The sequence below is a fragment of the Hoplias malabaricus genome, chromosome Y (assembly GCF_029633855.1).
Source record: "Hoplias malabaricus isolate fHopMal1 chromosome Y, fHopMal1.hap1, whole genome shotgun sequence".
NCBI classification, from domain to species: domain Eukaryota; kingdom Metazoa; phylum Chordata; class Actinopteri; order Characiformes; family Erythrinidae; genus Hoplias; species Hoplias malabaricus.
In genome coordinates, this window is record NC_089820.1 from 10,130,304 (window position 1) to 10,144,572 (window position 14,269).

At 38.7% G+C, this 14,269-nt stretch overlaps 2 protein-coding genes across 4 annotated transcripts in view; both read right to left on the reverse strand.

Annotated features, from left to right (window-relative positions):
• The window catches only part of LOC136678829 (beta-adducin-like), a 47,122-nt gene extending 43,688 nt beyond the window's left edge, over positions 1–3,434 (reverse strand). For both annotated transcript variants that reach the window (XM_066656979.1, XM_066656978.1), the window contains exon 1: positions 3,266–3,434. The gene's annotated coding sequence lies outside the window, so the exon portion shown is untranslated. The remainder of the gene's footprint in view (positions 1–3,265) is intronic.
• Positions 3,435–5,248: 1,814 nt separating this feature from the next.
• LOC136679398 (factor in the germline alpha-like) lies at positions 5,249–14,061 on the reverse strand. 2 transcript variants are annotated; one of them, XM_066657899.1, is made up of 6 exons: positions 13,756–14,061; positions 11,030–11,179; positions 10,784–10,846; positions 10,478–10,567; positions 10,010–10,165; positions 5,249–5,525 (listed from the first exon to the last, which is right to left on the reverse strand). In XM_066657899.1, the coding sequence occupies exons 1-6, from the start codon at positions 13,969–13,971 to the stop codon at positions 5,508–5,510; spliced, it is 693 nt and encodes a 230-aa protein (XP_066513996.1). In that variant the 5' UTR covers positions 13,972–14,061; the 3' UTR covers positions 5,249–5,507. The 2 variants fall into 2 exon arrangements, with proteins under 2 accessions (XP_066513996.1, XP_066513997.1); XM_066657900.1 differs by lacking the exon at positions 10,784–10,846 and having other exon boundaries at positions 5,250–5,525; positions 13,756–14,058.
• Between the last annotated feature and the right edge of the window lie 208 nt (positions 14,062–14,269).

Genomic DNA, 14,269 nt, shown 5'->3' on the forward strand with positions numbered 1-14,269 from the left:
AATAACTCAATAGTAAATATATTACTTCATCTAAAGTTTTTCTGCCAATTTTATTCAGGAGGCAGCCTCTAAAATACTGAGAAGGCTTTACACTAGTGAAGAAATGTTGTAAGAATTTGACTGGATTCATGTAAACATTGCTGAGATCTTGATGATGGACAGTTTGTCCTAGTTACACTGCACCAGAGTCCTGGAGGCCTTTATATCCTATATGTATAGCTTTGTCAAAAATTCAGATTAACAATGAGTCCATTACAAAATTATATTTAAATTTATATCCTTTTTTTTCGTAAATGTCACATTCAATGTGCCAAGATGTTAAATAAAGTTTGATTCAATGACACAACTGTAGTGAAAAGTTAATTAACTTTCAAATGGGCAAGACATCTGCATGGGGTCTCCCACATCTCTCTTTCTCTGTCACACATGGGCACACATACAAACACACACACACACACACAGAGAGTGATTATAAATGGTCCCTGTCATACTTGGAAGTGCTTTAGTGGCAAATGATTATTGTCAAAACATTAAAACTAAAACAGAAATAAAAAGACAAGTAGACATTATATTATAATAGTGTTATTATTAATATGTTAATTATATTACATTTACTAACACCATGGATCTGAGACAGGCATTAAATAAATTAAACATTATCACCATTGTTGCTGTTTATTATTATTATTATTTTGTTAAAAATATTCAGAGAAAAATATTTATGTATTTATTGTAATACATTGTTAGAAAGATATTGAGTTACTGTGAATGGAATGACTGAACTTTGTTGTTTTAATACATTTTTATATTGACGTCAGAACCTACATATTTACAGAAGAAAAAGCGTTTAAACTCTGGCAGATCCATACATTGAGTTATTATTCTTTCAAAGTTGCAGTAGAGGTAACATTCGAATAGTGGGTATGTGCGAATAGAATCACTGCACAACTCAACATCTTCACACACAACAACAGACTATATTCAACAACAATCATGAACACCAAAACGTCCCTTTGACAGTAAGGCATGCTCAAGCCATTTTGTATGGCCCCTGCCCATAAAACTGTGGTGGTTGCCACAATATTTAGGCACAAACAGTGATTCTCCTCTGATTTTTTTTTTTAGCTTCATCCAAACACCAGCATTCCAAAAAAAATTTACTAATTTACATTTTACATTTATGGCATTTTGGCAGACACTCTTATCCAGAGCGACTCACAAGGTTACTAGTATTACAGGTAGGCCAATGCAGTGTTAGGAGTCTTGCCCAATTACTCTTATTAGTGTAGCACAGACTGGTTGCCCAGACCTGGAATCAAACCCAGGTCTCTCACATATGGTAATGGTGTTACCACTGCCAACCACAGCAAACAATACAGAAATTGTCTGATGATAATGGGTTTATTTCTTTGCGATTCCCCCTATTTTATTAATGCTGTCCCACTGTAGTATTATACACTACAAGAACCAGTTCTCTAAACTGACTCCACCCCAACACTTGCCAAAATCCCGCGCGCTGGCGGCTGCCTAGCAACAGCGAGAGCTGCTCTGATCCGTCATCCGTCTACTGTTTATTATTTTTTCCACGCTATATTTTTCTGCTAACTGGAATTTTTTCATCTGTTTTCCACACTGTTTCAAGCGTAGGGAGAGATGATTGAGGCTGAAGTGTAAAAGCGGGCTTGTTGCAGGCGAATCTCTGGTTGGGTGCAGCCTGCTACAGCGGGGAGCAATGATGGATCTTTTCAGTGAATCACATCAATGTATTCAGCTCACAAAGAGAATCGACTCTTAAGACTCCCAAACGACTCTTAATTCAGATCTTTGTTTTCAAATTGAGCTCTGCAAGATTTGCCACAATCAGAGTCATTTACAGCACTTTGAAGAGACCTGGTTAAATAAGGCTGTAGGTTGATCTTTTAAGTAAAAATAAATCAGCTCATCCACAGCTTTTAATGCAAATATTTTGTTAATTTACTATTTGCACCTTAAAATGTAGTGAGTTCTCAATAGAGGATGGATTGCATAGAAAATCCCTTTCATATTTTGCATAGGGGAAAAAAGGGTCCAGATGATTATATTATTTGAGTAGGCTACAATTATATGGAAACAATATATAAATCTTTAAGTTATAAAACAAAGCATGTTTAGTGAAATGTGTGAGATGTGTTGTTGTTAGAATGTTCCAGTGAGACCCATGTGAGGGGCTGTGAGGATTCACAAATCTCAGTATTTTCTTTTTTTTCTTCTTCTTTTTTTATAAAGTGAATCATAAATGAAATTTCACACTTAACTGCTTTAACCCATCATGTTGCACAAAACACATGCCCCATAATTGTTAATAAATAAATAAACAAATAAATATTACAAATTCTAATGAGTTGAAATTTTGTGATAAAAAATGAAAAAACTTACATTAAGTTTATTATATTTATTAACTTATATTATGTAGATTTAACTTTTTAAGTAACCACAGAATATTATGCAGCTCATTAAATACTAGTGTTATAACGTCTAAAGTGCGTTAAATAAAAAAAAGTTTATTTAAATTTAAAGCTGTTCTGTATTTACAACTAAAAGAATCGGCTCCTCAATGTGAGTCGACTCAGAGAGCCGACTTGCTCGAAACATCATTAGTGAGGAGAAGCGAAATTGATTCTGCTCATAATGAGACCAAACCATCGGCCTAACCCCCGATACGTCAGATTGTTGTGCAGAAAAAGGACACATTGACAGAAGTTATTGTGCACAATGTAAACAATGGTATTTATAGCCAGAACAGTGTATCAATATAAGCCCTAATCAATACTGACCAAAGAAGAGAAACAGTGGTGTCCTAGCCTCCATACCTAGCGTCACAGTATTGTCTTTATTACACGAAGCTGAGGTCGTCTTCTTGTTCGTCAGCTGCTTATAAGAATTTTTCCGTTCCACCTTAAACTAGGCGCCAGAATGTATCCGCTGCACCACTTAAGGTGGAACGAAAAATTCGAATACGAAACTGACAAATGAGAAGGCGGGTGCTATTTTTATTATAGATACAGCCCATGCTTAAGCTTTCCTGGCACTTGCAAAATGTGTCTTTATTAAGATAAGCTTTAAAACCTGTGAGAAAAAATGTTTATTTACGATGTATATAATATAATAATATAAACATGTCCAAAGCAGGTTTTCATAAAATGATATGTACAAGCGAACCAATTGATTATATCCGTTGTGGAAAGGGGGTAAACGATAAAAAGCATGGCCTACTGTAAAAGCTTACCTTAAACCATTGTCCTTTGGAGCACGCCACACCTGCAGTCAAGTCTCAGTCGGTGAAGCAATAAATCGACTGAAAATGATGCACAATCAGTTTTTCTCCCTCCAACGCTGACAGGAATATGTTCCAGTCCTCGCTTCCCTGGAATAAGCCTCCCCGTAGTGATTTAAAGGCTGTGGTGATGCTGAGAGCATCCCCCCTTCTGCAGACTGGACCAGCCCACTGCCACGCCTGCAAAACATCACTGAGGGTCTTGCAGCCTTCACACACGTTGTAAACCCGGCTCCAGTGTACATAATGCACAAATAACTTTACTAATTAATTTAATGTACTAATTATTAATAATTAATATACATGAGTGATTAACAATTTCTCTTAAGGATCATGTTTTCCTGAGTAAAGAGCAATGGCTTTCTTTAGACTTAGGAAAATGACTGAGACCAAGTTAATGTGATTATTAGATCAGAAATATAAACACTCTCCTGTCCACTTTTTAGAATTAGATACAGATGCTGTTATAGATCGGCTACAATAATAATACACCAACTGACATAGCTGTTAACACTGAGAATGTACCAGGCCTATTTAAACATGATCAAGTAATGACTGATATGGTCATATTTTCAGCCTTCTCTCAATAATTGCTCAATCGAGCAAACTTGAATACTACACTTTACTCTGTTTATGAAATGACACATGATAAATCAGAACAGTCAGCAACAATAAACATTTTAAAGCCTATAAAGAAGAACCATAACTTTCTGTAGGGGGCAGAGTATATTGTACAGCCGAATGTATTTATCCCAGTGAATATTCTTTTATCTTACTTCCTTTTATCATTATTTGCATTAGTGGATTTCTTATTAATAATAATAATAATAATACACCTTACACCCTCCCTAGCCTATAAGACACGAGTTATAATAATGTGGAATTTATAGTGTGTAATCTCTGACACGTAACTTCTGAAATGTAGTTAACTGCTCTTTCATCGCAGCAAAACGTTATGAAGCCTCCATCTGGTGGTGAACAGCAGAATTGCAACTGTATAAGAACTCCAGTCCCATAATGGGTTATCGGTTTTTGAGAGAAAATAAGCCATGTCCTCTCTATAAACACATTTACATTTATTTTTGGTATATTTAAAATATCAGGGGAGGGGTTAAACAGAGTGGAGGCACATTTTATGTGTTAATCTCAATGTGCTCTTATTGTTTGGACAAAAAGCCTTTTTACTATATTTAAAATGACCTCTTTTTACTTATAATTACTTGGAGGGATATATTTTCATGCATTTAGGCTTGAAAGCCTGTCTCCAACAAAAGAGAATCATATTCACTGATTGGTGTTTTGCATTGATTTACCATGCAAATCACTTTTTAGCGAGAGTCACAAACAGCCCTTGAGTCTGGTGCAGTAACCTTGCCTGAGGGGTAATTCTGGATGTGACATGTGCCACTTTCGCTTGAATTCTCTCTGAACAGTAGGTACAGGGCACAATATTTTCAAATGTTTATTTGCACTTTTTAAAATGATTCGCCCAGCTACTTTCATGGTCATCCACTGAGAACACACACAGCCTGTATAATCTCTAAAGAAAAGCACTACATGAAGTAGAATGCTCCGGAACAGCTGCACAGGTCAATAGCCAATATATCCAATGTGTATTAAGCCCTCAAACACTGGGCAGTGGAGCAGCGGAACTGTTCTGTGGAATGATGGAGCACTATCTAATACCTCTGGAATAAGTTGAAGTGAAGACCTCACTAAATTTTTACTTTTTAAACCTAAGGTCTTGCCAGAAAGTTACAAGCTGTTACATATTAATACTGTTGTTGTCAGATGAAATATTAGATGAGCCTGTTTTAATATTTCTCTCGCCGAAATCCTTTTAAAGTTATAAAATAAAAACTACAACGTGTTGTTTCACACTCTCCCCAGAAGATTAGATCATTTTCTGTTAGGGACATTTGCTGATTCAGTGATAGGAACTTCAGTGCATTGCTTGTGGATGTTTATTAGATAGTGCTCATGAGAACAAACAAAATAAATACCCCAACAAACTACTGAGAGGACTCACTGGTTGCGAAATGACTTCAGTAGCAGTTTAGATACATTTACAACATACATTTAAAAAGAGAGGGAGAAAAAAATAAACAAACAAAAACATCTTCATTCTGAGTCACATTTCTACTGTGAGTGAAGGATTCATTTCATGCTGTGGAAAAATTAAGTGGTCACATCCTCATCTCGCTTGATACACCTACAATGGAAAGATAAGTCATTACATCGTTCTGAAATGTAAGAACATGTGAATTATGTAAATTAAAAGAATATAGAATATTCATGTGTCAGTTCTACAGGGGACTATGCTGTCACATACCTATCCCCTTAAGACCTGCATGGCATGGTAGTGTGTGTTGTGCCATTACAAGTTGATCAGACACAGCAATGCTGCTCGAGTTTTTAAACACTGTGTACCACTCACTGTCCACTCTGTTAGACACTCTTACCTTTTGGTCCACCTTGTAGATCAAGTTCACACTTAAAAATGATGGATCTACAAGTGTTCTCTACTAAACAAAATGATTCTGTATAGAACCCTGAACACTCGAAGAACCTTGTGTATGACTAAACACGATATACAACCATCTATAGCAGATTCTCCATCAATCTGAAGAACCGCTTTATGTTGCAATGATCCCTTTAACCATGCAAATGTTTTTTTTTCCCCATGTTTAGGGTTCTATACAGAATCCTTTCCTTGAGTGTAGCTCATCTATTGCTGCACAGTTTGTGTTGGTCAGCCTCTAGCCCTTCATCAGTGATGAAATATTCCCAATCTAGCAGTGAAACTTTGATGATTAAATACTCCAGCTGCACTGCTGGATCTGAACAGCCTGTACTGACTACTGAATAACAGGGTTAAAGTCTGCTAACAAAGTATGCAGAGCAACACATGCACTACACACTCTAATTGCAAAACTGCAGAGTGCACCTATGACATAAGATAAAATGAGTGAAGGGTGATGAAACAAGGAGGCGGCTTTGATGTTAGGGCTGATTGGTGTTTTCTCATTATGATACTGTTGCAAGAACATTGCAAGCGTATTCGGGTTATTCCAAATGTGTGTTTGTTTTGAGATCATTTTATTAATACATTTTTTTCCACTGGTAAATTGTGCTCATATAAAGCACTATTTTTTTTAAACAAATACTGAAACCCAGCAAAATATCTAGTAATGCACTGCACTGTTATAGCAGTCGCATAATGAGAAATATGTTGGCAGGGAAAATGCTTTGATTTGCCAAGACTGTTTTTACACTGAATCAATGATTCATAAACATTAATGCTAACGAGGCATTGAAAACAGACTGAAAACATTCAATTCCAAAGCTTAATGACATTGTAAGAAGCAAGTTCGGGTTTGATGTTAAGTGTACTCTATATAAAATACATAAAAAATGTGCAGATTGATTCAGAACTGCTCCTGGTCTTGTTTCAAAAATTCCTCATTTGAGTTTTAAGAAAAGTGGAGTCAAAGTGAAACACCACTCAGGAGTCAGCCTCATTTCAGTTCACACATTTCATATTCTGCAGCCAATTTCCTTATACGTTTTAAGTCAGATTTAATTCACTGTCTTTGTGGGTTGTAATTTCATCTCTAAATGTGAGGTGACACTCTGATAAAGATAATTATGCAACTCCTCATTCAATTTTCTAATCCATTTCATTTCATGGGACTGGCTTTGTGAATATCACATAAATGAACAGTTCAAGAGAACAAAAAATCCATTGGAAATGGTTCACAAACATGGCTAGGCAAGGTTGCGTTCTCCCTGCGGCTGCCTGGATTAGCTTGAAGTGCTCCGTTTCCTCCCAGTGTCCAAAAAGATATCAATATATGAACTGGCTGCGTAAAAGTGTCCATACCTGTGAGTGTGAGAGTATGATGACCTGTGATGGACTGGCTCTCTCTCCAGAGTGTCTGGACTGCTTTGCAACCAGTGATCCTGGCTAAGCTCCAGGGGTAGGGGTTGGAGACTAACCTAGCTGTCTAGAGAGCGAGTTTTCACTACGTATTCGAACAGAGCCTACATAGCAACCAAATAAAAGCATCCGTCCGCTACAGCAACCCAGAGCCCAGCAGACCACGCCAATGTAGGCGCAGGGAAGAGAACACTGATGCTATAGCAGAATACATGTTTATTTAAAGGTTAATGAATATGTGAACGGAAGTGCGTTTTCCAGAAATACCTGGACAATAGGCTTCCCGAATAGGAAGAAGATTAATTTTCTGGGACAGACGGTAAAACAAAGAGAACAATCCTGGGAAAACAAGGACATGTGGCAACACTAGTCATAATAAAAAGTCACAGCTTACACAATGTCAGCGTGGCTGCATTAAACTGTCACGGTATGCTTTTCATCAGCATTGGTACTGTACATAGATCTGGTGAGCTGGTTAGTGCAGTAGGGTTTTATACCCGATAAATCAGCTGACATGAGTCATCCGGTGCAGGAGGAGGCGAATATGACTTATCTTCTACTATTTATTTTTACATTCTCAGACTTTGCCAATGATTTATCTAAATGAGGTAACACTTTGAAATATTTATACTGCTTTCAGCACATGATAATGCCAGCTGGAGTCATTTGCCTAGAAACAGACTGGAAACTGCTTTGACTATAAATTGTGTCCTTGACTCATTTATGAAACATTTAATCAATCAGCATTTAATCACCAAGCCTCATCAAACCTCAGACAACCATAATATAAAGATGTACATCACAATAGCGTTCTGAATAACATTTAAGAAAAATGTATACAGTGAGTTATTAGGGATTTACAGAAGCAAATTGTATATACTGCTTTAAAGAGTTATAGGCATCGTGGTGCAAAATAGCATATTTCTGTAATGTGATTGCTTTTCCTGTTACAAGGCACTGTAATTAATTATTTTACCTATCCTCTGTAACCGCTTCATCCTGTTCATCCTGTTCTGGAGCAGGGCAGAACAACCACTGGATGGGGCACCACACACTCAAACATTCACTCACACCTATGGCTACATATTAATAACCTATCTACTAGAAGCGATTGCTCTAAGACTGCAAGGGAAGCTCAGCTTCCCCTAAAATGTCAAAAAATAAGTGATCAAATATATACTGTTGTGTGTACATGTCATTGAATAAATATGCACTACAACGCGCTCAACTTTTGTTCAGAATCAGCTTCTTATCACTGGTAAAGAAACGGCTTTCCTGTCAATCATTCCCGCAGCTTCACAGTGCTTTAAATAGCATCCACAGAGTTCAATAGCGAAGCAGGGAAACGAGACGAGTGATTGGATAAATACTGGGCTTTGTCCCGCCCATCAGATGCTCAGCGTCTCTGGGGGTCTATGGAGCAGTGGGCTGGCCTCGGCTGGCCCGGACGCTCAGCTTCTGCATGATGATTGGATGATCTGTCTGAGGCTGAATCCATTTTTGATTGACAGCGAAATGAGAGAATCAGCGATCCTTTGGTGTAAAGAGCCGTGGGAGCACAGGCGGACACACTTCACATGGGCCAAGGCCGTTTAAGCAGCCTAGCTCCGCTGGCCATTGAGAGGACACTAGTCAAGTCCCTGGAAAAGACGCCTTGTTGGTACGACAGGGTCACAGATCATTTTCTTGAAAAGGAACAGAGGGTAGAATTTATGTATAAATAAACTGTCACATTTTATGATGTAGGCTGAAATTCAGCTTCCCCTCCTTGAAAGACCAGCATCCACCACTGCTATCTACCTACCAGCATGTGTTTTTGAACCACGTGAGAGCACTGAAACACTCAGAGGATACACATGCAGACACAGGGAGAATACACCAAACTCAAACAGGACCTTGGAGCTGTGAGTCTGTATCAAATAACCTGTTGTGTCTAATGCATTAGAATTAAAAAATTTGCATAATCACATTGGAGTTACTGACCTTTAAGAAGTTGCTGCTTCTATTATATCTCTAACCAATCAATATTAATTAGGCATTATTTAGTCATTCATTATCTGTAACTGCTTATCCAGTTCAGGGTCGCGGTGGGTCCAGAGCCTACCTGGAATCATTAGGCACAAGGCGGGAATACACCCTGGAGGGGGTGCTAGTCCTTTACAGGGCAACACACACACACTCACACCTACGGACACATTTGGGTTGCAAATCCACCTACCAACATGTGTTTTTGGACTGTGGGAGGAAACCGGAGCACCCGGAGGAAACCCACACGGACACGGGGAGAACACACCAACTTCTCACAGACAGTCGCCCGGAGCGGGACTCGAACCCACAACCTCCAGGTCCCTGGAGCTGTGTGACTGCGACACTACCTGCTGCTCCACCATGCCACTCCTTATGCATTATTCAAAACACAAAAATAACAAATATTCTGCATACGGATTACTTGTGCTGATTCTTGTATTTAATTTACGTGTGTGCAGCAATCTGTGCAGCATCTAATTATGCTAATATGCACTTCTTGGATAAATATCAATATGCTGAAGAGTAGAGAGACCCAACATCACTTAACAGACTGTAAACAGATCTATAAACTTAAACTCAGATGTTGTTAATGGTATGATTAGTTGGCTCAGGTGTGTGCTAGGAGCAGGGAAATCACTAAATTGTAACAGCAGAGTAGTCTGTCCCCAGCACCAGGGTTGAACCACACTGAGCTAGACATCTCATCTCATTAGGCACAGTGCTCTTACCAAGGCATGATCAGAGCCAACCTGGACAATGTAGACAGGGACAACGCATTGCACTGGAACATTGCTCAGCTCAGGCTCGTCTGCTGACGCTGTAGTGGCCAGAGGAGTGGTCAAGTTCCATCCATCACACGGAGATGAAGAGACAGAGTCCAGAACCTGAGAGAGAGAGACAGCAGGAGAGTGAGAGAGAACAAAAATGATTATGAGCGCAAGAGGGATAAAAAGATTGGAGCAGGAGAAAAGAAGGTGTAACAGCAGGACAGTAAAAGAGTGAGTGAAAGAGGGAGAAAAAGAAAGAAACAGAGATTAAAGAAAAAACATGATAACAGAAAAAGACAAGAAAGGCACAAGACAAGTAGTACGATTTGGAAAAAAAAATAGAAAAATAATACAGGGAGAGAAAGAGTAAATGAGTTTGCAGCCAAAACAACAGACTGAGAAAAATGAACAGAGCTGAAAGAAACTCACCTCATCCATGTCCCAGAGGTCAGCACATCTGTCATCGGAGCTTAAATGACTGCTCAGATTCTCCACGGGCTCATTTGCTTCTCCATTACTCTGCCAATAAATTTCTATCAAAAGAACTGTTTCAAAGTTTCACACCAAATTTTTTCCCCTCTCCATTATCTACTACTCACATCAGCAGTGAGAATGAGTAAAAATTAAAGACCGACACAGTTATATATACCTGATAATAACAATGGTTCTCTTTGATTGGCAGCATAAAATGGGGAATGTTTAATGGAAAGGAAGTGAGTTAAATGAAAAAGAAACCTTTGTCTTCTCCATATTTGAATGTTGCTCTGCTTGACCCCAGGTATTTTCATTTTGCTTAAACTGCATAACAGAGCAACAGAAACTGTCCATAATGACTTGGAACATTTTATGCGCAAATATTTTGATGCATACTGAGTATTAGGGTAAACTTAAAATAAAATTATGCTTTTATCAGTTTTACTTTTGCCTTATTACCCACCTGACAATTTTAGTATTGTTAAAAGTCCCTATTCCTCCACTCACATTTGCCTTGGTGTCGTTGAGCACTGAGGAGAGCAGGCGGATGTATTCGGTTGCTGCCCTCAGCATGTCCACTTTACTGGGCTTACGGTCCCTTGGCATTACCGGCACTATCCGTCTCAGATAGGAAAACATGCTGTTCAAGCTCTTCACCTGCAGAGGGAGCCACAGAACAAGATAAAAAAACAAACAATTTAAGCATATGGTCGAGGATATCGACACAAAAATTATAATAAGGAACTATATATATCTAAAATATACAAAGTATTTAATAATGTCCTTTCTTAAATGGCTAATTTTGAAACATAAAATGCAGTTAAAACATTACATTTAGGAGTTCATTCCAGAATACTTTTTTACAGGATATCAAAATGGGAAAATAATTCTCCCTCCTCCAACTTAAAGTCTTAGACAACTAAAAGTGGTCAGGTTAAAGCAGCAGGCAATGGCTTTCCTGACTACTGTAATCAAGGGCAGAAACACTCCCATCACTGACTGAGACAGATCTTTGTTCCTGAGTGGAAAGACTGGAAAAGTATGTAAAAGGTTCTGGCTTTACTTCAAAAATCACAGGAACAAAAAAGTGACTCAGCACAAATTCCAATTCCAATCATGTCTATCAACTGGACAGAAAGTTCAAGTACGGCTTGACTATTTCATGCTTTGCCCATCAATATATTTGCTTTAAGCCTCTGTTGTTAAATTACACAATCTTCTACTGAACAGTTATTTGTCTAGCTAAATGTCTAGATCTAGTTCATAGTGGGATCACAGAACAGGCTAAACAAAAGGCTAATTAACAGGCTAATTAAAGCTACTGATTACACCATTGCAGAGCAGGGCTTATGATGTTGTGCAAATGGGCATAATGGACATAATTCATCCTAACAAATGGCTGCCACAGTATCACTAAGGTCATGCTTAAACTTACTGGGTTAATGCTAAACTACTGACCTGGAAAATATCATTGTAGCTAGTTAAATCTAGGCTAGACTGAAATTTAGATTACTGGATCATTCACAAGAACAATAAATCCAGGAAATGAACTAAACCAGACAAGAATTGTGGTTATGGACTACAATTTCTGAGGGAATTTGGTGGGATTATAGATAATTTAACATTTTAGCTGTTCAATCTAGAAACAACAGCTACAAAATACTACAGATGAGAACTTTTCTCTTTACTGCTGGGTGCTATAGCATACGTGTCTGATGCTAATAACAATATGCAGACAATTTCAGACATCTATTGCCTGTTCACTCGTTTGTTTACTGTAACTAATCATACAAACGCATGTAAAAGGCAGGAGCAAACAAAACATTAAATCATGAGTGGCCTACACAGGAGAAGGAGGAAATGGAAGAGTTATACTCAGTAACTTTTTGTGGCACTTGATGTATTGTTGCTGCTATACAGCTCCTGGGGTCAATCTTTGTCTTGGGTTGCTGTCTGTGAAGATTATAGTGTGTTTGGGTGTGTATTCCCCCCCTAAATACCCACCCTCCAAACACATGTCAAAATCAGCAGTGATTGGGTAAAATATTGTCCACTGGTCTGAGATGCCCTACAATGTCAGAAAATCCATATTTAGTACCTTTAGTTAGGGAACATGTTCGTACTATATTCTCTAATAATTGTATATTTTAAAGTTGTGTTGATTTCACACACCCAGTTTTATCTCCAGGATCTTTACTCATTCATTCGTTGTCTGTAATCGCTTATCCAGTTCAGGGTCACAGTGGGTCACTACCCCGAATCACTGGGCGCAAGGCGGGAATACACCCTGGAGGAGGCACCTGTCCTTTGCAGGGCAACACACACTCACACCGAGGGACACTTTTGAGTCACCAATCCACCTACCAACATGTGTTTTCGGCCCGTGGTAGGAAAGCGGAGAACCCGGAGAGAGACCCGTCCAGGACCCTGGAGCTGTGTAACCGTGACACTACCTGCTGTGCCACCATGCCACCCTGTACTTGTGATATGTTCTTTTACTTTCGCACAGTTCTATAATGAAATATTACAAATAATCGCCTCTCCTTCATCATGATAAGAGTATATAAATGTACTTTTAGGGAACACAGTTGGATATTAACACCACAGTTGTACCTTTAAAAGGTACATTTACACGCATTGTACCTTTAGTAACTAATTACTGTATATTTTTTCCGAAAGTGTATGATGGAATTGTGCTCTGAGCAGGGTGTGTTCCTGCCTTGTGTCCAGTTAGGCTATTCCAGGTGGACTGTGGACTAACTGTGACCCTCAAGCATTAACAGATAATTGATGTTAATAAAGTTATTTAGTTTTCATTGTTTGGCAGTTACTGTAACTTTTTAAAAGCTATTCTTCCTGCTTTAGCCATGTTTCTAGAATGAACCATTGTTCTTCAAGAGTTCTTAAAAAGGATTTTATACTCAAGAATCATAAATATTATATGCCTATATATGTCTGTTTTCTTATGGTCAGCTATTGTTTAGTTTTTTTTGTTGTTGTTTTAATGTTAGACACTGTAATGTCAAATATAGTAACATGTTAATCAGTTCTTGTAACAATTTTGTAAACATAACGTGCCAGTTATGTTAATTTGTATTATTTTTGTTTGTTATGGGCCAGCACAGTGTGACATCAAACCCAATGAAGTCGCGGGCTGTTTCAGAAAGGGCGGTTGTACTATTTTTTTCAGTGAACATGCAGTGTTTTTAAACAGTTGCTTACAGCCCCCTCACCCGGAGCCGCTCTTTGGCGTTTGCGCGGTGTCTCCGTTGCGCCGTGTTCTCCCGGTTCTCCGTGGCCGTGTACCCGCCATTCTTCTCACGCACCCACTTAGTAATCGTGACATGCACCGGAAGTGACGACTCATCCGTCTCCCGTAACAAAATATCCGCCATGAGCTCGCGCTCAGGCACATGCATGACATCTGCTCTCAGCTGTCGTGCGCTCATCTTTCACACGGACAGTAGAGCGTTCATTAATAATAATAATAATAAAAAAACTTCATGCGGTCATGAACCAGAACAGACTGCCTCAGAAACAAAAAACCGTGCTCCTGAATTCGCCCAGCTCCACTGAATTCAAATCATCACACCTGTGTTCAGACCCCGCCTTTCTCTGATTGGATACTAGACTCCAACCTTCACTTAATTAGTGCTGAAGGTAATGTACATGAGTTAATGATTGACAGCAGCACCGGGCTTTGCTGAGACCAGGGGGCTGAGGGAGGGACCGATTTTGGGCGGTTAA

What these genes read in the sequence shown, in the direction of transcription:
- LOC136679398 (XM_066657899.1), bottom strand. Translation starts at nt 13,971, where the DNA reads ATGAGCGCACGACAGCTGAGAGCAGATGTCATGCATGTGCCTGAGCGC. An exon ending in ACGCCAAAGAGCGGCTCCGG is followed by an intron (nt 11,180 to 13,755) that starts GTGAGGGGGCTG and finishes CTCCCTCTGCAG; the next exon opens with GTGAAGAGCTTGAACAGCAT. An exon ending in ACCTCTGGGACATGGATGAG is followed by an intron (nt 10,166 to 10,477) that starts GTGAGTTTCTTT and finishes TCTCTCTCTCAG; the next exon opens with GTTCTGGACTCTGTCTCTTC.